We start from the raw sequence: 21771 nt of genomic DNA, 5'->3' as shown, positions 1-21771 counted from the left end.
AGGGCTGGCTAAGTGAATTTGAATTGCCCATCAATGGTGTCCACTTCCACCAGACAGACAGTGAGTGAAACTGATCAGACGGGATCTCCACTACTAACACACAACCTTCTATAGAAGGGTAATAGATTACCACACAAACAGATGGAGGATCTTAATTTGATCTCTTTTATTGCTGAGAATTTTCCTGCAAAGCAAGAAATACAGATTAACTTTGTGATTTACATAAATTCACTTAAAACCCACACTAACACGAATTACATTAACAGGAATGCACTTTTCGTCTAGCCTACTTTTGGCCAGCTAATAGCCTAATCACCAATCAAGCAACATTATGTACTAAATGTTCAAATGCTGTTGCTGCAGGATTTTTATTTTGCTGTGCCAATATAGGTCGAATTAAGATTAGGGTCATTTTGGGGAATATTCAGAGGTGAAAACTTTCCGCAGGAATATATGGGAATTAGGCATATCTGAAAATTAAAGGAAATAAATCAATTGATATTAATACCATTTAAATGTAGATGTTTTTTGCATTGGATATATTTACCAGATCATATGAAGAAAGAAACCAACCTTTTACCTTATCATAAGTAGACATAATTGCAAATGAATAAATCCTTCCAATAGAAATGTAAAAAACATTTTTTGTTACGAATTTAACTTTAATTAAATGAGTTGACTCTTCACATGGGATGATTTCACTGAACAAAAAAATTAAGGGAATATTGCATGATCCATCGCATCTCCCAAAAACATTTTCAACAAACACTTCTGTAAAGTGATAGTCTAGAAACTAAAGCTTTGGTTGTCTTCCTCTCAGGCTTCCATGTCTTCTCCCTGGACCTCCTCAATGGCCACCTCTTGAACATAAGACTTTGAGGCCTCATCTTCACTGTCACTTTCCAACCTTGTTGAGAATGGTTCGTTGTCAGGCTCAAAATGCCTCAAATTTGCCCAGATGGCACACCCATTTTTAAACCCTTGTATTGGTCAGCCTGTTGCGTGCTTTGGTGTGTGCGTTCCCAAACAAGGACCAGTTGCGCTCTGAGGCGGCTGATGTTGGTGGGATTTGGAGGATGATGGAGGCAACAGGGGAAAGAGCCTCAGATCCACAAAGTCACTTCCACCAGGTGGCTGATGAGATATGTTGGCACGACTGCCATATTGCATCTCCATCCCAAAACCCTTGCTTGGAAGTGTACTTTACCAGACTGCGAAGAACCTTGTCCTCATCCAGGCCAAGGTGGCGAGACACTGTAGTGATGAGACTATAGGCCTTGTTGATCTCTGCACCAGACAGGGTGATCTTGCCAGCATACTTGGGTGTCAAACATGTACGCTGTGGTGGGTATGGGCTTCAGGCAGAAGTCTTCACGCTTTTTGATGCATTTCAGAACTGCTTTTTCCTCTGCTTGGAGCAACAGTGAAGTGGGCAGGGCAGTACGGATTTCTTCTCTTACATCTGCAAGCAGAGTCTGAACATCAGACAGGATGGCATTCTCTCCCTCAATCCATGCAATGGCTACTGCTATAGGTTTCTTCAGGAGTTTCAGGCTGCTTACCACTCTCTCCCAAAATACATCATCCAGGAGGATCCTCTTGATGGGGCTGTCCATATCAGCAGACTGTGATATGGCCATTTCTTGGAGAGACTCCTTCCCCTCCAGGAGACTGTCAAACATGATGACAACACCACCCCAACGGGTGATGCTGGGCAGCTTCAATGTGGTGCTCTTATTCTTCTCATTTTGCTTGTTGAGGTAAGATTGCTGCTATAACTTTATGACCCCATACCTAACCATTTCCTTGGCTCGCTTGTTTTCAGTGCCATGGTGTCCTTGAGGAGCAGATTCAATGCATGAGCAGCACAGCCAATGGGTGTGATGTGAGGGTAGGACTCCTCCACTTTAGAACAAGCAGCCTTCATGTTCACAGCATTGTCTGTCACCAGTGCAAATACCTTCTGCGGTCCAAGGTCATTGATGACTGCCTTCAGCTCATCTGCAATGTAGAGACAGGTGTGTCTGTTGTCCCTTGTGTCTATGCGCTTGTAGAATACTGGTTGAGATGTAGTTAATTATTCCTTGTCCACGAACATTCGACCACCCATCAGAAATGATTGCAATACAGTCTGCTTTCTCTAGGATTTGCTTGACCTTCACTTGAACTCTGTTGAACTCTGCATCCAGCAAATGAGTAGATAAAGCATGTGTGGTTGGAGGGATGTATGCTGGGTGAAGAACATTCAGAAATCTCTTCCAATACACATTGTCTGTGAGCATCAGAGGTGAGCCAGTTGCATACACAGCCTCGAGAAAGACATTCATCAGCATTTCTCTGACTACGTTCCTCCATTGATTCAAAAACACTTCTGATTCCAGGAAGACCATGAGTTGTTTCTATCGATAAGGTGTCTGATTCCTCATTTTCCCCTTGAATATAAGTAGAGGGACTTTTGTCAGAGGTTGCTTGTTGTGAGTGCTGAGGGAACTTTATGCACTTGGCCAGATGATTCTGCATCTTTGTTGCATTCTTCACATATGATTTCGCACAGTATTTGCAAATGTACACAGCGTTTCCTTCTACATTAGCTGCAGTGAAATGTCTCCACACATCATATAGTACCGGTGGCATTTTCCTATAAAGATTAGGAAAAATTAAAACATTAAAAAAAGAATACAATTCCATGTACAGATAAATAGTTCTCATTAGTGTGCCAGATCTTGAAAATCAGCTGTACATGTGATGGATGAATGCACTGTGCATGCAGAGGGTTGCAATTCTATTGAATTGGGGATAGTTTAACCAAAATATGCCACAAGACCTAGAATTTCCTTGTGTATCTCACAAAAAAAAGGTTCACTGTTATGAACTAACTTTTTTGATGAATTTAAGAAAAAGTCCACAAATCCCGGAATTTTGCTGGAAAGTTTCCGACCCTTTGCAACCCTAATTAAGATCCTACATCTGTACGTACACACACACACGCACAACCATTTGAACGCTGTAATAACACAGCTACAGTATGGTGCTAATGACTCTTGTCAACCACCACCCCTGTATAGTGTTACATAACAGCTTGTTCAGAACAGTCAGTTGTGATGACTTGTTCATTTGAATAGCCTACATATGGCATTGGGAGGCTACCTATCTTGTTCAGAAATAAAAGTATTTTAAAAAGGTATCTAAGTAGTCACATGCACCAGTCACCTCTATGTAGATGCAATTTACCAGGGGACGGACGAGGTTACAAAGTTAGTTTTTAAAAAACGTAATTGTAACGTTGTTATACCCCAACATTTAAAATGTCAACGTTTACTCACCACATGGGGACTAACAGAAGCTCATTACAACCATATGTCTCCTTCATATCCTATCACAATTACTCAACATCCAGTCAAGCATGTCCTCAGAATCAGAATCCACAATATCAATACCTGTCACTCAAATGAGTGATACAATAGTACAAAGGTGGGAGGAGATACTAGAATAACTGCTAGGATCATCATGAAGGGAGGGGAGACCCTAGACTAACTGCTAGGATCATCATGAAGAGAGGAGACCCTAGACTAACTGCTAGGGACACCTTGAAGGGAGGAGAGACCCTAGACTATCTGCTAGGATCATCATGAAGGGAGGAGACCCTAGACTAACTGCTAGGGACACAATGAAGGGAGGATATACTAGACTAAGTGCCAGGGACACCATGAAGGTAGGAGAACGAGAAAAGAATTCCAGTTCAGTTACATTCCAGAAGCAGGCAAAGACATCTACTAAGACCTATACGGTACAGTAATAAGCCCTACTGCAAGGCAAGAACCGCCATCTGACTAAAGAATAGAACTCCAGTGTGCAGCATGAGGATTGAGACAAAGATGAAAGGTATAGGCCCTTTTTCTATATAGCGCACAAAAGCCATTATTGTTGTGGAAACATGCCATTGGACTACTCTGTCTAATGGCTGTCTAGTCAAGTAAGTATCTACTAGCCTAATGGGAGCGAGACAGTAATAATCTTCCAAACCTCTTAACTGACATATTCCCCTCACATTACAGTTCTTACCCGAGCCGTATCGTGGAAAGGTAAGGTAAGTCCAACATCTGATTGTGGTCTTCGTCTTTATCAATAGATATAAGTTTGACCATAAACTAGGAAACGGAACCAATGTGGTTGTGGTGATCCCCAGACGTATTATGTAAGTCTATGGGACATACATTAGCCTTGTTCTAGTTCTGTTTGTCCTCTCCTGCCAACTTCTATGGTCATTTGCATGACAGCACAAACAGAACTAGGACCAGGTTAGACAGACATACCAAGAGACCACAGACAGTGGGGACAAACATACTATATAAGTGAGTCTATGAATCAGACAGACATGGATTGGTAAGGCCTCAGCATGAAATGGGTGGCGCAGGAGACAAAACAACAGAAAGGGAAGTTCTCCTTTAAACAACAGCTTATTTTCAAGTGTTCCGTAAGGTAAGGAGTTCCTATGTAATGACCGCCACATCCACATACCGGACAGTTATCACAGTGCATCAAACACATTCACACAGCCCATCCCTCTTTCTCTCACACACAAACACACCCACAAATATGCACGTACACACACAGACGTGTGTAACGTACACTCACGCACATACAGGCATGCGCGCACACACACAAACATGTCCCCTTAAAAAATATATAAAAATGAATGTCAAAAGGAATTTCCTGACACCTGGCAAATGACCGCCTATGTAGGCAGAAAATGTTAAACCACCACGGTACTGTCCCAAAAAGCACCCTATTCCCTATATAGTGCACTACTTTTGACCAGAGCCCTGACAAAAACTAGCGTTTGGCACCCTATTCCCTGTAAAGTGCAAATGTTTTGACCAGGTCCCTGGTCAATAGTGTGCCTAGGCATCTGGTCAAAAGTACTGCACTATATAGGGAATAGGTGCCATTTGAGACACAACTCCTGTGTTTTCGTGTGAAGGCACATGTTTGCAATCACATGTCAATACTGGTCTGAATCCCAGCCATTCAGCCTTGCAGTAATGCAGTTACATCAACTAGGCTTACGTGTAATGAGATGTGAACATTCAATACATGCTGTATTCTGCCTCCCTGTCCCTCCAGGCCCTTTACGGAGCATATCGGTATGTACACCTGCAGTCGTGCTAATAACAAGGCCTAATAGTTTTTTGAAATGCACAGCAAAAATCACCATGGCACATTCAGTTGATTATTGCAAAAAGTTTAAGGTATGGGTTATTGCTTCCTTTCATTTTACCCGCAACTCCTCTAAAGAAACTGGAAGTCAAAGTTTGAACATTTTACAGGACAATTCAAACATGGGAAACTAAATCACATAATTTAGGCTACCACACTCTCAATCACATAGTTAGATATGGAGAATAGACTGAGGGTCCCTCTCTCACACTAAACTGCAAACTAACACTGTGGTACATTTCTCCCTCCCTCCCTGCCTCTTTTCATCCCTCCCTCCCTGCCTCGTTTCATCCCTCCCTCCCTGCCTCGTTTCATCCCTCCCTCCCTGCCTCGTTTCATCCCTCCCTCCCTGCCTCGTTTCATCCCCCCCTTTGTGGGTATACACACATTAATCCCCTGGGACTGAACGGCCTCTGTAGATTTAGTCAGGCAGACAAAGGAGGAGCCAGGGGAATGGGGGTGCATGCCAGTGTGTGTGTGTGTGTGTGTGTGTGTGTGTGTGTGTGTGTGTGTGTGTGTGTGTGATGCGCAGTTCGCGAACGAGTCATTCTTTTTGAACGACTCTTTTTACTGACTCGAGAGTCATTTGTTTTTTGAGTGACTGGTTAATTTTAGTCATTCGTTTTACTTGCTAGTCCTACAGCAGGATTAATACACGCACCTCCGACTCAGTGGCTTCAGAGACGTGCTACGACCAACAACCGTCTATCATATGTTCACAGGAAAATAGATCACACTGCAGGCAGCATAAAGAAGAAAAATGTTAAGAACTGATAATTGATCGCATGGTCCAATATGTCAATTAATTGATTATTGAATGCTATGATGGACACAGCTTTATAGAACCAAAGCATACACAGACTCCGCTTAAAAAAACTCAAACTCGAGAACAGATTGTTTGGCGGGGCTGCAGTTCGCAAACAATAATGTGCTTATCACCCCCACAGCAGTCAAGCAATGCATTCCGCAAAAAGTCGTTCACAATCTAGTCCGGTTGAGGCCACAACTAGACCTTGTTTCAAATGTATCAAGAAAGAATCGTATTTGTATGCCTAGAAATAAACAAATGTACATTGATTAAAATCACACTTTTTACAAGTCTCAGTCACAAATGACAGCTCCAATAAGTCCCCTATGTTGACTGCCATGTGAACGAGAGGCTTATAGAATCATGACTCCTGAGTTTTAGTTCATAGTACGCTGGTACGGGGCACTGCGTGCCCCCTATGGTAAACGAGAGGCTTATAGAATCATGACTTTTGAGTTTTCAGTTCAGCAGTAGGGGGTCCTGCGTGCTCTGGGCATTACTGATTAAAATGAATGAAATGAGTCGAAAGAGCTGTTCTTTTGACTGAACTAGTCAAAAAAAATCTGAGTCAGCAAAAAGAGCCGAACTTCCCATTACTAGTGCGTGTGTGTGTTTGTGCATGTAATTGGGGGCTGTGTGTGACTGGGAGGGAGACAGATGTTGGGACATGAGTTTGATGAAAAGTGTGAATAAAGGGGGGACAGAGAGAGAGAGAAAGGAGGAGAGAGAGAGAGAAACCGCAGGCAGGAGGGGGGCTGGATGGTTTGAAGGGGTGGGAAAAATGTGTGTGTGAAAGAGAACAAGAGCGAGAGAAAGAGAGGGGGGTGACACAGACAAAAAGGGGGTTGGAGGGGATTTTCCCTGATAAAATATGTACCAGTGTGTGTGAATGAAAGCAGTGACTATAGCTACATTTCTGCTTGAACAAAAACAACCACCGTTTGCACAGGGAGGAGTGGGACAGAGAAAAATACAATTAAAGACAAATGAGAGTCAGATAGGAATGAGAGGTTGGAATGGGCGTAGATAAAAATTAGTGGAGAGATTGGATTCCATTAACATAGAAATATTACTACAGGCTGAGTGACTTGACTGTGTGACAGGGAGCATAAGGAGTAGAAGCTCTGCAAGTTTTGCCCTGAGATGATTTGCACTGTCCAGGGCACAGCAGTCATAGAAATAGAATCACTGCACAAAATCAATGCCAGTCCACTCATTATGGCATCATTGACTTGAATTTAGATACTGTTCTAGTGGTTGTATTTCTTTGAGTTTGGTGCCCAGATGCCACCGCCACGCTGATCTATCACTCCTTGCTATTGGTGGGTTCAAACCCACGGCAGACAGACAGGGATGGATGGGGACATGGGGAGTGAGGAGCGGGGGACACGGATGGAGGAACCCTCATAAGTTTGCTATTGGTTCAAACCCTTCTAGGTTGGAGGGGAGACATGCATGGATATGAATGGAGGGGGAAGACAGGGGAGGGGACGAGGCACGGGAGAGGGCGGGGGGAACACGGGTGAATATGGGGACGGGGGGGACGGGGGGACAAGGACAGAGGAATTCTCATAAACTCATTTAGGGCTCATGACATTTTGTCAGCCGGTGATTGTCAAGCAAATAACTGCCGGTCTCACTGTAATTGACCGTTAATTAGCATAAACACATTTAGCATAGTGCATAGCCTACAAGCCACTGAAGCAGACCTTTGGAACATCTACATTTTTTAAAGTCTATTAAATCCATGTAATATAGCCTACACCATCACAATAAATCCATTATTTATTCTAAAGTAACATGATAAAGAAAATGTAGTCCATTTCAGAAGACCAGAATAGCACATTCTTAAGTTGTCCTTATGTTAGGCCCTGATCTGGCTATGCCATATGGCTGTGGGCTACACTAGTTCATTTATCAGACAAGATTTGCTTCGAATTCCATGGTATTATTTTATAGTATGAAGAATAAAATTGAACACAGCTGAATAAAATGGAAAGGATATTTTCTCCAAATTATTTCAAAGGAAGTGCGCACATTCTGTGTTGAGCGATTAACAAAGAAACAGGTCCTCTTATATGCTTAATTTAGAGTTATTTATGCCACTTTAGTAGAGATACAAATGTTGGGTAATATGTTTTGATGTTTAATACATTCTAAGGCTGCATGAAGGGACTAATGATCTGAAAAAAGTCACAATCTGCACACACTTCATCAGTCTCTCATCCACAATTTGACAAACACTTGATAATTTCCCGGCGGCATCCTCCTTGTGTGGCTGTAATGCCCCCTAAAAATCCATGCCTTATGTGGCCGTCGTGCCCTTGGGCTGAATATAATAGGCTAATTATAAATGTCCATCTCCCGGCTGCCGTGTTCCGAAGCACCTCTCACTCACATGGCTCTCTCAGATGTAGCCAATGCCCGTCACATGATCGGGTCCTTCTCACAGGCATTTCAGCTAAGAAATAGGCTACAAGTGACAGAAGACAGACACATCGGGGATGCAACTGCCCGAATCCCTGTAAAACTAATTCTGAGGCACATATTTAAGATGTTAGAACTGTGCAAGAAATAAATATTCCAAACATACTCTGGGACAGTTGTGTGATGCGATAGATCCCAAATTAATACAAACACTCACATCAAAAAATGTTTTAAAAGCAATGAGGCTGATCGTTTAATTCTTTTAATTATTTTATAAACTATTAAGCTATTTTTTCACATTATAAGCGCAGCAATGTGCACATTATAGGCTATAAGAGCGAATGTTCCAAAATGCAATGAATTAGCTGGAAAAGTGACGGCAAATGTGATTATGCATGTAACGCTTTATTATAAAGCTGCATTTTTATGGTGAAAATTCTTCCCCAAACTGGCATACAAGTTATAAAGCGGATGAATGTGCTTCATTTTAAGAAGTTATTTGTCCACTTTAGTTGTGATACAAACCTCACCAAAACATATAGGCCTATGGGCTAGGATACATGAGGTGTACAACTATGATTTGAAAAAGTACGAGCTGTTTCTTGCCTGCATAAACTGGCCATCATTCACAAGTGATAGTCTGATGGGTGACAATATTAGCCTATTCTTAATTTAATGTCGTCTTCACATATACTAAATTATATGTGTGTGTGATATTAGTTTCATGCATCTCGAGAGAAAGGGGCATAGAGAAAAAAAACATGTCATCTATGCACTTAAATAGCGAATGGAGGACTATGCACTTAGATAAAAAAAATGGGGGACGCTTTTCCCATGGTTCATTTTCCTGCCAACCAGGTAGGTAATACTCCTGTTGTGAAGCGAAGCAATGTGCTTAATATTAGGAAATTTGAGAAATAAATATAGTATGGCTAGCCTATAGAAAGCTCACGCAGTTTTGCATAGTCTATAGAAATGTTGCGCAACATGAGCACTCATGAAGTGTTTGATTAGATTTTCAATCACATTTGCATTGATGTCAGAGTGATTAGAGGGACAATAGAGTGCTGAGTACCAGGCAGTTAGCAAGTTTGGTAGGCTACTAAATCAGCAGCATCAGAGCTCGGAGAAACCTTAATCACGTGAGCAGAGAACAAAAACCGACCGCCAGGGAGGTGTGCGTTTTGGAAAGAAAAGTTTTAATAAAAGAGTCGTTGCTACATTGTACTCTTGACAGCAGGCAAAATAAGGCCAATAAAATTAGCTCAGCCTGACGAAGACCTTGGGGTGGAAACGTTGCACAATAAAACTGCAGGAGCATTTCTACAGTGTCACGGTATCTTTCATACATCTGAATTTACATTTCAATCTTTATTTTAATTTAACTAGGCAAGTCAGTTAATAAGAACATTAAGAACAAATTCTTATTTACAATGGCGGCCTACACCGGCCAAACCCGGACGACGCTGGGCCAATTGGTTTTTCCCACAGGGCAGCGCACAATCACAGCCGGTTGTGATACAGCCTGGAATCAAACCAGGGTCTGTAGTGACACCTCTAGCACTGAGATGCAGTGCCTTAGACCGCTGCGCCACTTGGGAGCTAATCTAAGGAGAACCAATAGGAATATAGTACTTTGATGAGATGAAAGCATGTGTTCTATTGGTCAAAGTAACAAGTACCAGGAATCTGGAATTCATTCAGAGGCTACTGGTCAAATCCTAACTTGAAAGGCATGCACGTAACTGGAACTGTCCGATATCAAAAGATGATTAACATAACAGCTTCATTAATTTCACTGGTTAGACTTTGGCCCAGAGGTGGGATGGATAATGAGATGAACAGAGACACTGGTAAATAACCCACCGGAGACAGTTAGGCTAACTTACAGTATAACAAAGCCCAAAACACTGATCTTCAGCTTACAGGTCTATAGTTGAGCAACTTACCATGAAGAGAAACTTTTTGTATTTGGATAAAAGCTGAATGAAAATGTGCAGTTGTACACAAACGGCAGACTGTCCAACAACCACCACCACGGTATACAAAAATCATCTTTCTTGATAAGAGAGGATCAAATGGTAATAAAACACCTTATCTGACTTTGAAAATATAAAATCATCAAAGTTAAACTTCCTTCCTCTCATAATAAATCGACATCACAGTATCCGACTCTTTGACATGTTGCTCCTGTCCTGCATCTACAGATAGACTGGGAGTTGGAAATGTGTTGAAAAACTGAACTTTGATTCTTGAATCGAACACAATGATTGTACTCTACCCATTAGGGAAACCAAAGGGCTGAAAAACACAGCAACTATTTTTGTCAAATCCAGGTCAAGCATGTGAGACAGAGGGTAGTGAAGGTATCAAGCGCACAGTGGACCGTTCACTACCAGATCCCTCAGAGAGCGAGAGCAAGAGAGAGAGAGAAAGAGCAGGATAATAGATGGTTAGATAATTATCTGACTCTTTCACACCCTCTCCTGTCCTCTCTCCCCTCTTCTCCTTCCCCACTGAACAGTCTATCTAATCCAGGTGAGAGAGCCATAATCAGCAGATGGCTACATGATGAGTCAGGATTACAACATGTTACTAAAGTGGCTTAGGCCGACTACTGGAGTGGAGCTCTCATCACAATGGATGGATCAACCGGTTTTATTGTATTACCACGCATCAAACTCTTATCTACTCAAGCTCCAATCACAATGGATGAATGAGCTCTTTTATTGCTATTACTAGGCCCACTACACATGACTAGTGACTTGCTATTCCTGGAGCTTCTTCCTATCCATGGATGAAATCAGTCCTTTGTCTTATTACACATCATTACAACTGACCGAGGATAAGCTGATCACGTTTGAACTGAATTGTTTCAGACAAACAAAGAGTACTAAAGTGGCTTAAAGGACACAACTATTGGAGCGCTCTCCCATGTGTGGATGGATGAGCCTGATACCGTACTGCAGATAGAAAAATAATGATTAGAATGGCAGAAGCATCTCAAGTCATAGGAATTTGATAGGGTACTTATTCTATTTCTATGCTACAGAGAGCATCACCTCTGAAGCAAACGGTTTCATAGCATTTAATTTTGGTATTGCGATTTATTAAGAATATGGATGCTGTACTCATTATGGCTTTCAGTGGTTGTATTCAAGGGTTCAACATGAAGTCGTCAACATTTCTATTAAGGAGGAATGGTCTGATAATGAATTGAGCACATCGCTATTATAGACCATGGCAGCATCCAAAATGGCACCCCATTCCAAGTGGACTACATATAGGGAATAGGGTACCATTTCAGACAAAACCCATGTGCTATTACTCCCTGTGGGCTAATCCAATCCAAGTCATAACCAGTGCTTTGACTCTCCCGTTTAACAAAAAAATATATATATGAATTATATTTTCATTAAATGCATTATATGAAGGTCCACTATCCCAAGTGATTACTTTTCATTTCCATCAAACCTCAAAAAGTTGTTTGCCCATCAAATAGTCTACCTGAAGCGAATAACCAAAAATAGGTGTCAGGAAAGAATATTGCTATTTGTTTAAATAGCAAAAAAAGGATAATAATTTTACCGAGCCAATTTTGACTTACAAACGCACTTGTCATTTACAGCCAATAATTTATATAGACAGTCATTTCTATAGACCGTCTGTCGTATAGGGGCTGGCGTGGCAGTCGTCAGACAATAAACACACTGACTGATTATTGATTGATCATAACCTAGAAAGCAAATGGCAACGTTATAGCGTTTGCAGCCTACAGCCGGACATTGTTTACCATTAACACAGCAAGGGCAAGTCCATCCTCAAAAGCCTTCTTTTCTTGCTTTCCACTGGCTGCTGCAACAATGTACGAAGCGGTAGCAGGGGGACAAGGATGTAGTCTAAAATAGGCTCCAGCGAGCGAGGGTTTGATATAATTTATAATTATAGCAAAGTTTGAAATCCCCCCCCCCAAACAAAAAACATAAATGGATACGTTATAATGACAATATACATTCGTTGTTTAAGCAGGGGATGCTAAGCTAACGTATAAATCAATTGGCAAATAATACATTTGATGGCATTATACTAGGCTATCCCCGCCCGCGTTACTAAAATCTGGCAGAACGTAAACAACGTACCGGTAGCCTTTGAAATCATTTATGAACATTGTAGTCTACCATGTGCTGCATGTAAAATATGACAATTTGACCCGATATCACCGGCTGGGAGCATTTAAAACCCCAATCAGATATCTCGGTAGTTTGCGTACAAATGACACATTGTGACCGCTAAACTACCCCGGTGAATATAAACATACATTATATTCCAAGCGGTCAAAGCAGGGTTGGAAATGTGTTACATTGCAATAGAAATAAATGTCGAAAGAAAACTGCACTTACCTAAATGTATCATCTCGTTGACGTCCGTTCGGATGTATTATAGGGAAGCTGGTAGGAGACAGCTAGCAAGCTAGCTAAAGCCCTATAAATGTATATTCCTGTCATGTAGCTCTATAGCTAACCAAAATATTTCAAACGTTGCTCAAGCGACCTTTAAATTACACTTCATTGCCATTAATTGTTTAAAAACAATATTCCCTCAAAATAGGCAAGATACGACACGTTTTCAAATTATATCCTTTTAAAAAATTGTAGCTTCCCCTTGGTGCTGCCTGTTGGTAAATCCAAACTTGAAAATCCACACTCGAGTCGTCGAGTCTCAGTCTATACGGGAGCAGGCGGTATGTCTACGTGCTGCCATAAAGATGCTTGGCTTTCGTTGGTTTGATTACATATTTCCCCGTCAGCCTTCGTTGTGGCGAGATATTCATGTACATCTACCTCTACGTGCGTATACCTTCAGACGTTCATTTGTGTACCTAATAGACAAGATACGAGTCACGCGGCCATCTGTGTACAAGGTGTAACCGCATACGCTTTGCTGGGCTTCTCCTTTCCTCACTACAATCCGCGGAGGCACTTGCCACAGGCTCGTCCGATGTGCGCACGCCACCGCTACCCAACAGGGCCACAAGAGGGCGGCACACGCAAGCTCGACGGTGGCACAAGTCCGCGAGTTGTTGTGATTCTGGATGGACAGATAGCCACCAACAAATGCAAGAAATGGCCATGTGTTGAATCGTAAGTGATTGGTTTTTAGCTAGTTTTTCATTTTGTTGTTGATAGCATGTCTTGTTTTGACTGATTTCATGTCAATGCTAATATGGCAACAAAAACATCGCCAGCTATTCAACCAACTGTAACGATTTATTTGAGAGACAAGTGCAAGTTAATTTCAAACATTGGAGACGAAATATAGTTTACATATATCTAAGACAACCGTATTTTGTCCCATAGTTGCGCACGCGTTGGTTTTGTTGCTAAACAACCAACCCATCTATAGAGGCTCAAGTGCAATATGAACAAGTATTTTGGCGCCCCCTGGTGTACTAATGAAATGACCGCTGTCGCTGCACAGTGCAAGACTGAAGCATGATGCGACATTATACATGAACAATTTCCCACAGGTCTAGGGCTGTTGCATGTTTCAAGCGTCTGAGTCCTGATCGATTTATTTTTTAAGCATAATTCACAGGATTACATGGACAGGAGGGACCAGGGGCTGTACTGTATGTGTTATGTGTCTAAAGAGTGAGTGCTGCTCTAGGACCAGTTTTGCCCAACATAGACAAGGGGAACCTGATCCTAGATCAGCACTCCTACTCGGCAACACTTGATACATACGATCTGATCTTCTTTAAGTTCAGCTGACATGAGCTTATTCAATCTTTCATATTGTCTTACATCAACCCATAATGCATGACAGTAATTGCCTAATACATACTTTACATGCACTCATACTTCACAAAAGGATTGCCTATAAAATACACTCTAGGTAGTATTTTAATTTACTGACCCACAGCTAACCTGGTCCCAGATCTGTATGTGCTCTTGCCAACTCCATTACCAAGCCATGACAATCATTGACAAGGATTTGGCATGATCGCACAGACTGGCACTCAGGCTAAACCGCACAGCACACAGAGAATATTGAGATCTTTTAATAACTTACAAAATAGTTTGTCACAAAAATGAATATTAAGAATTCTACAGTACACTTGGTTTCATAGCACTTTGTCTATTTCTGGACCAAAACCTAAAACATTATGGTTTGCTTGTTTTCAGTGTATTCTAAATGCAACAAATCATGTATATTTTACTATCAAATTCAAAGAGGAAACTGAGATAAATATCAAACCTTTTCCAGGGAAAGAGATTGTCTTTGAAAATGCAAATAAAGTTACACAAATAACAAAATAAAGACAAGGCCTGAGACACGTGGAAAGTGTTGTTACCTAACAGTACAATTTCAAAAGATAATATTTATCTTAGGCACTAATGTCGTCACTCTAGTGTACAATTCATGAATATAGCCTACGAGGTGTAAAAACAAGTTTCTTTAGGATTCTAGACTAGGCTAGTTCTATTCCACGCCAAATACACAAGATTACTCAAAGACACTGTATACATTTGCTAAACAAACAATGATTGCTGCACAGCAAGTTATCTATAAAAGGTGGGAATTTTCAGCACTTTAGCCTGGTCCCAGATGTGTTTGTGCCCCTTGCAACTCAATTGCACTTGCCCATTGTCAAGCCAAATGTTTGACATGACAATGAATGACAAGGAGTTGGCACTATAGCAGACAGCCACAACTTAATTGAAATCGTTAATTTTTTTATATTAAACCTAGGGTACAAAATATGAATGTATTTTAATCTTAATTTAGCACAAAACAGATCTTAGAACAGCCAGCAATAACATATTGCTCATAAACTACTTACTATCTATTATACCTAAATTGTATTCTGGTCAATGTCCATTCAGATAGGCAGTGTTCTCTGGCCTCTTATTTTTTTTAAACTTGTTTCAGTTATTCATTTCTGTCAAGCATTTACATGTATTTTTTTTGGACCTTTTTCCACTTCTATGCATTTGGTCATCAAACATTTGGTCTCTGAAATATCCCTTACCTCGATCTGTGGTCACCTGTTATTTCAGCAAAGTTATTAGGCCTCAAATGATTAAATAAATGCCAAGTTCAGATGTCAAGTGCAAACAGTTGCTTCAACCATCAGTCAAGCTAGCCTATTGAGCTCCAGCATTGTCACAGTGAGATTCCAATCAATCAAGGGATGTCCTTTGCAGCATGTGTTACTTGACCAAAAACAGAAAAAGTATTGTAGGAGCCTGTAGTTCCATGATTTTGTAACAGAGCATTTTTTTGTCCAACTTAACTGTTGTCTTACATTACCAATACCATACTCCTGAGTCTCATCAGGGACAGACTGGCCATAGGGCAGTTCTGACAAATGCCAGATGGGCTGGTCCATCTTAAGACCATTCGGCCTGTTTTAAATGGTTGTTTTTGCACAAAATGATCATTGTTTGGCTAATAACAGGGGCCTCAATGAAAGAAAAATATATATAATTCTGGTCCCAGTCCATCCCAAGTCTCACTAATCAGAATGAACGCGACGAAGCCTGGAAATCGAGGAAGTCAAACAATCATCGTCCATGCTTCTGCTGCAACAGTTTCTCAAATAGATATGTGTTGCTAACCTTAGAACCAGAGAAACATTGGGTCTCAAAAGGTGCTAGTCCTTAAACGGTCTGCATTCCAACACTCCACCCGTCTCCCAAAATGTGCACTTGTCTTGCACACTCCGCGTTATTAAGAGCATTGGATCGGTGTCGGGCCTAAGCATTGGCTGGAGGGGTCCCACCATCGTTAAATCCATGATGATGAGTGTGCACTCATTAGGAGAGAGTGGAGGAAGGGATACATGTACCTGCAGAGAGTGTTTAATTCTCTAAGGGGGCACGGAGGGGGATACAGCCGTCCATTTCGAGAGACTCCGGCCAGCCTTCATACTTGTTACTGCTCTTACTGTTCTTCATACGCTAGGGGGAGGGAGATAGAGAGTGCATGAACATTAGGCTTTACAGCAGGGGTTCTCAAAGTGGGTCCGTGCAAAAGTATATAATTGAAGAAAAAAAAATGTCAACATAAATGCACTGTAATGTAGGCTTTAAAACTGCCATGTTCCCTCTGCCCAGTGGCAAACTGTGTAGAATTGCAGGATATTAGCATTAAAGGTGTAACAAAAAAAATCTCTGCCCAATAATAAAATGAGAAGAATCGCAGGAAATTAGCTTGAACTGCAAAATCTCTCCGATGCCTGGTAAATTCTCTTTCCCCGGGCCCAAGACTTGGTTCGTCCAGCCATGTACTGCAGCAGACATCATAGTAAAACTTCTTGTAATCGTTTTTAAAAATCACAAACCAGTTGTGTTCCGATGATGAATTTGCAAACACAAAAGGGGTCCCCGAACCCAAAAAAGATTGAGAACCCCTGCTTTACAGAACGAACACACTGACAGAGCCATAGATATATTACCTATGGACAGAGCTACAAGGAAGGGAACGGTGAGTGTACAGGTGCCTCATGTGTCAGAGGTCAATGATCCTCATCACACACATACACATGTTCAAGCACACCCAATTCTATGCAGGATCACCGTTTAAGTTGCGTAAATGTGGCTTACGGTAAAGATAGTCTACCTGTTCGAAAGGACTCTTGTTCTCGATTCCCTTGGCTCCTACAAACACCCAGCTGTCTCTGAAGGTGAGCTCCTTCACTACTGTGCTACCCAGCTCCTCAAACAGACGACGTGCCTCGTCATTCAACCTGACAGAGACACATTAGGTTACAGTCAAGTAGGCTATAATGTCCATAATATCCATTAAGAGACAGTTTCCTGGACAAATATTAAGCCTGGTCTTGGAAATTTTCAGTGGAGATTCTCCATTAAGTATGCTTTTTAGTCAGAGTAGTGTTAATCTTTGTCCCTTAGAGTTGTTTTTCAAGACATACAGAACTGCATTAAAAGTTGCCAGGATGCAAATGTACATTTTTAGATGTAGCTGCACTGTAGTGGTGTACTTCACTGTTAATCTGGTTTTGCTAAGCAAAACTAAACAACTCGCCCCTCCAGAATTCTGTGCGTGTGCCACAGGGCGTAATAACCAGTGTTAAAAGTTTTGCATGTGACTGGAACTCACTTAGCAGTGCCAAGGGGGCAGAAACTGCACTATAACAACTCTCTGGGGGTGTGGGGGGGGGTCGAGTGTGGAGAGAGAATATTCTGGACTCTTACTTTGTGGCAGGATCATCAAAGGAAGCTACAAACACAAGTGTTCCCTCATGTAGGGGCCGTAGATACTTCAACAGGTCAGTTACATCTGAGAATGTAGGACAGAGACGATGTCTTAAAAGGGGAACGGTTAAACACCTGGATTTATCAGAACAACATGGGTTGGTTTCCTGCACACAGATTGATTCTAGTTCTGGATTTAACAGCAGGTTCAATGGAGATTCTCTACTGATAGTGCTTCTTAGTCCAGGACTAGACTTAATCGCTGTCCGGGAAACCGGCCCCAGTTGTACCCCTTATTTCACAGAACAGCACATTAATATTAGCTAGTTTAATCCTCTCACCTCCTGCCCACATATCAAAAGATTTAGTGTCTAAGAGCTCTCCCGATACCCCTGAAGAGAAGAAACATGAAGTAGTGGTGTAAGAAATGAGTACACACATAATTCAACAGTTAATCAAGCATCACTATTCGGAACTCAATTGGAAAATTTTACTTTATCAAGATTTGTATTAGTATGAGTGAGATTCTAATTTCTTACCATTTACTAAAGCAATGTTTAGTCCTCTGCCAACATTGTTCTTGACACTGCTCACAAGGCTGAGGGGGAGAAATAGGAGAGGTTGGGAGGCGAGAAGGGTACAAGAGCACAATTATTTTGTCAACATACTGTTCAGGGGTCGGTTTTCCCAAAAGCTTTGTAGCACTAAGACCATCCTAAACCCACTGTAGGCAATAGACAAAAGATGAGAGATGAGCTTAGAGCTACTAAGCTTTCAGGAAACTCGCCACGAACAGAATGAAAGGCAGAAAGAAGGGATGATGCTACAGACAAAACCACCAGATTGATGGACTAGCCTGGTCCCAGATCTGTTTGTGTTTTCTTGCCAACTCATATGGTCATTGATCATAGGAGTTGGCAAGACTGCACAAAGATCTGGGACAAGGCTAGAAAGACAGCAAGTCAGACAAAGAAATAAAATGTAATTTATTATTATTAAATACTTGCATTCAGCTCTTCAGGCAAACTTTAAGGCCTGGTTTAAATGAGATTATGGCAAAGAGAGAGAGATGGGAGAAATAACAAGAACAAAGAAGGGGTAGAGAGAGTGAGAGATGGATGGATGGAGAGAGAGAGTTGGCGAGAGAGAGTGTGATTGATAGACAAATTCTCACATCTTATCCTCCAGGCAGATTTTGGGCCCAATGACGTTGGCGGCTCCAGAGACAAGACGGAAGGCCAGATGTTTCTGAGGACATGGAGCCGACAGACCACACTTGTACCTGCGTGGTTTGGTCTCTGGAAGAGGGCAAGAGAGCAGACCTGAATTAGCACAATAGAATGAAAGTGTACCCAGGCGGGGAATATGGTTCTCTACTAAGGGACATAAATTAGCACTGTCCCACTGACATTGAAAGGTTCCAAAATACAACGCTTCAAACTAAGTGATTGCCACTGTAAATAATGGTCTTAACCTTGCCACATACCAGCTGTTGGCTCCTCGTTTGTCCCTGTAGAAAAGATAAACAGGGAATGACACAATCAATCAACTGAATCATAGCTTGAATCAGCAATGTTGTCAATTCTTATAACTGTTGTCGTGGAAATATTGAGTCAAATATTTCCCAGATATCAGAGCTTGTAAATTCAAAGACTTTATTACAAAAAGTAACAAAGCCGAGCAATTCCATGGAACGGACTTTTCTTATTTACAGACCTAAGAGGCGTTTATAAATATCGATCTTCAAATAACACACATGGTCACTTCCCTCTATGTAGATGACTAACACCCCTTGGCCTCTCACCACCATTATCTTCCGGTCTCAATTCTTGCTTGTTAACGCTCACATCTGCTCAGTTTAGATTATATTGGTGGCGGCACCATAGTGTTAGTACAAAAAAATATATACATTTATTGCATATATAATTTCCTAATAAGTGCTTTTCTAGTAATACTTGGTTGGTACAAACATATGTTCTTATTACAGATACATGGCTTTTGGTGCCTATATTAAATAACTAAGGCACACATGTTATGATGTGTCCAATGGTTAACTCTTTGTTTATCCAGCTCTGTCCATTCACCTGAGCGCAGCCTTTATTCTGCCTACACATGTCTATTAATGAACCCTATGTTTACTTCTGGGAGAACAGTCTAGACACTGGAAAAATCAACCATAGTCATGAATTTTCTCCTACACTGTTTGATCAAAGTTCAGTTTAGTTCTATATTATTTCAGCAAACAGAACCAAATCTCACATGCACACTGGTCAGCTATGTTTCATCAAGATTGGGCTCAATCCAAAACATGTAGATTATAAAACATACATACAGAGAACAGCAGTGGGGTTGTCTCTTACCACTGAAGAAGTGTTTGACCAATGAGCTGCTGTCCCCTCCGAGTATGGAGCTGGCTAACACCCATGTGAGGCCCAGCAATAGCAGCACAGCCACAGCTCGCATTGGCCCTGGCACACAAACACAAATCATTACATTAGAATGATCAACAACAGTACATTACATTCATTAGATAGATGGGCGCACACACACTTTCTCACACATGACACAGACAGTTTTGGTAAGGATATCAATTCTTACCTGCCAATCTCATTATTTATTTATTTATTTCAGAAGCAAGGGCAGACAGGCAAGTAGTTCTAGGGATAGAAAAAACAAACAATGAAACAGAGACTAATAGTAACGTCAGTAAGCACTTTTCACTGGAGAACAATGATGTTTGAAATCTTAAAATGATACATTTATCAAATTACAGTAATCTCTACCAACGAGATGGATTCGATAAGACATGGGGGAGGAGTGAAGAGAAGGTGCCCACTGCTAGGAGGGCAAAGTGGCAACACCCAACCACCGTACAATATATATAAACTTTCATTGAGATTAGTATATCGATTTCCTACCTATTGTCTAAAAGAGGATGAATAATCGATTGTCCCAGCTGGTAAATCGCCAGTTCGTCACCTGGGACTTTTTCTTCCAAGGAAACCTCAAGACTTTCCCCTCGTGAAAATACACATTTGCTGGGAAGCCACACTTTGAAGCAAAAAAGTAAGCCAATGAAATATGATTTGGACGTCTTAGTTGACCATCTCTAAGGTTTGATTCGTTCCAGTTTTGACAAGTACGCAGGATTTATGTTTATTTCATCAAGCTTGCGATTTTCCGGATTCGTTTTGAGCCTTATATTTTGTCGATGACGTCGGTCACGGGTATGCGCAACATGGGCTCGTTTATCATCCGCGCGTAAATTTTTCTACGCTACATAAAAACATCTTGACGATATGATGGGATATCTTCACCCATATGCATTACATAAACTAATATGAAGCGAGAATGGATTAGAAAAACTCAGAAAATATGACTTGAAATACACTTACCCCCTAGTCTAAACCGGTATAAAAACTGACTTAAGAAGAGCACCAGCTCTAACGTAAATTCTGGCAACATTGGTCGAATTCGATTTGCATGGCCCGGTACCCCGGGTAACGGAGTTTTGTTAGTTAAACAATTCCATCACATAGTTTCTAAACACAGAGATGCAATATCGCGAGACTTTCGGGAACGCTTGCTCGACCGAACAAGATGAACAGGCCGGGGTTTGGGTTTTCAGAAGTCAGTGAGAGAAGAAAAAAATGATTCCTTAGTTGTTAATTTTCTAGATTCGAGGCAACGTCTTTAGTTGAACATGGTATTACTCCAACCTCCTGAAAGTGACAGACTGACACGTTTTCATTTTTGTCAAAAACACCATTACATCGAAGGAGTGCCTTTGAATTGAAGGACTCGCACCGGTCGAATCGACCGTTAGACCCGATGACGTGTTTCTCCGTATTGATGCGGTTTCCCCAACCGCCCTTTCACCCACGCGTTTCCATGGCAATTCCATTGTTTTGGTCAAGTTCATTGACTTTTTTTTTACCGCATCTATGAGCTTAGCTAGCCAACGTCGCCATGACATCGCCTACAAGCGTTATCGGAGATCTCTATTGGAGAAGCAGTTCCTGCCTATCTTCATACTGAATTGTCTTTGACTCCATTGGTCCTCAAGAGAAAACTCTACACACCCGGTGCATCGGGCCA

General features: G+C 41.4%; 2 protein-coding genes across 6 annotated transcripts in view; both read right to left on the bottom strand.

Annotated features, from left to right (window-relative positions):
• The window catches only part of wnk3 (WNK lysine deficient protein kinase 3), a 78810-nt gene extending 65763 nt beyond the window's left edge, over window positions 1–13047 (bottom strand). For both annotated transcript variants that reach the window (XM_031803868.1, XM_031803869.1), the window contains exon 1: window positions 12853–13047. The gene's annotated coding sequence lies outside the window, so the exon portion shown is untranslated. The remainder of the gene's footprint in view (window positions 1–12852) is intronic.
• Window positions 13048–13700: 653 nt separating this feature from the next.
• Window positions 13701–21771, bottom strand: fam3a (FAM3 metabolism regulating signaling molecule A). Of its 4 annotated transcripts, none has more exons than XM_020459076.2 (10): window positions 20592–21771; window positions 20272–20330; window positions 20034–20141; window positions 19160–19183; window positions 18848–18971; window positions 18213–18271; window positions 18015–18065; window positions 17674–17758; window positions 17078–17204; window positions 13701–16416 (listed from the first exon to the last, which is right to left on the bottom strand). In XM_020459076.2, exons 2-10 carry the CDS (start codon window positions 20282–20284, stop codon window positions 16318–16320), a joined length of 690 nt encoding a protein of 229 aa, XP_020314665.1. In that variant the 5' UTR covers window positions 20285–20330; window positions 20592–21771; the 3' UTR covers window positions 13701–16317. The 4 variants fall into 4 exon arrangements, with proteins under 4 accessions (XP_020314665.1, XP_020314663.1, XP_031659732.1 ...); XM_020459074.2 differs by having other exon boundaries at window positions 19148–19183; window positions 21069–21723; XM_031803872.1 differs by having other exon boundaries at window positions 21069–21723.

The sequence above is a fragment of the Oncorhynchus kisutch genome, linkage group LG24 (genome assembly GCF_002021735.2).
Source record: "Oncorhynchus kisutch isolate 150728-3 linkage group LG24, Okis_V2, whole genome shotgun sequence".
Taxonomy (NCBI): domain Eukaryota; kingdom Metazoa; phylum Chordata; class Actinopteri; order Salmoniformes; family Salmonidae; genus Oncorhynchus; species Oncorhynchus kisutch.
The sequence above is the reverse complement of the archived record's forward strand: the minus strand, read 5'-3'. Positions and strand labels throughout refer to the sequence as shown.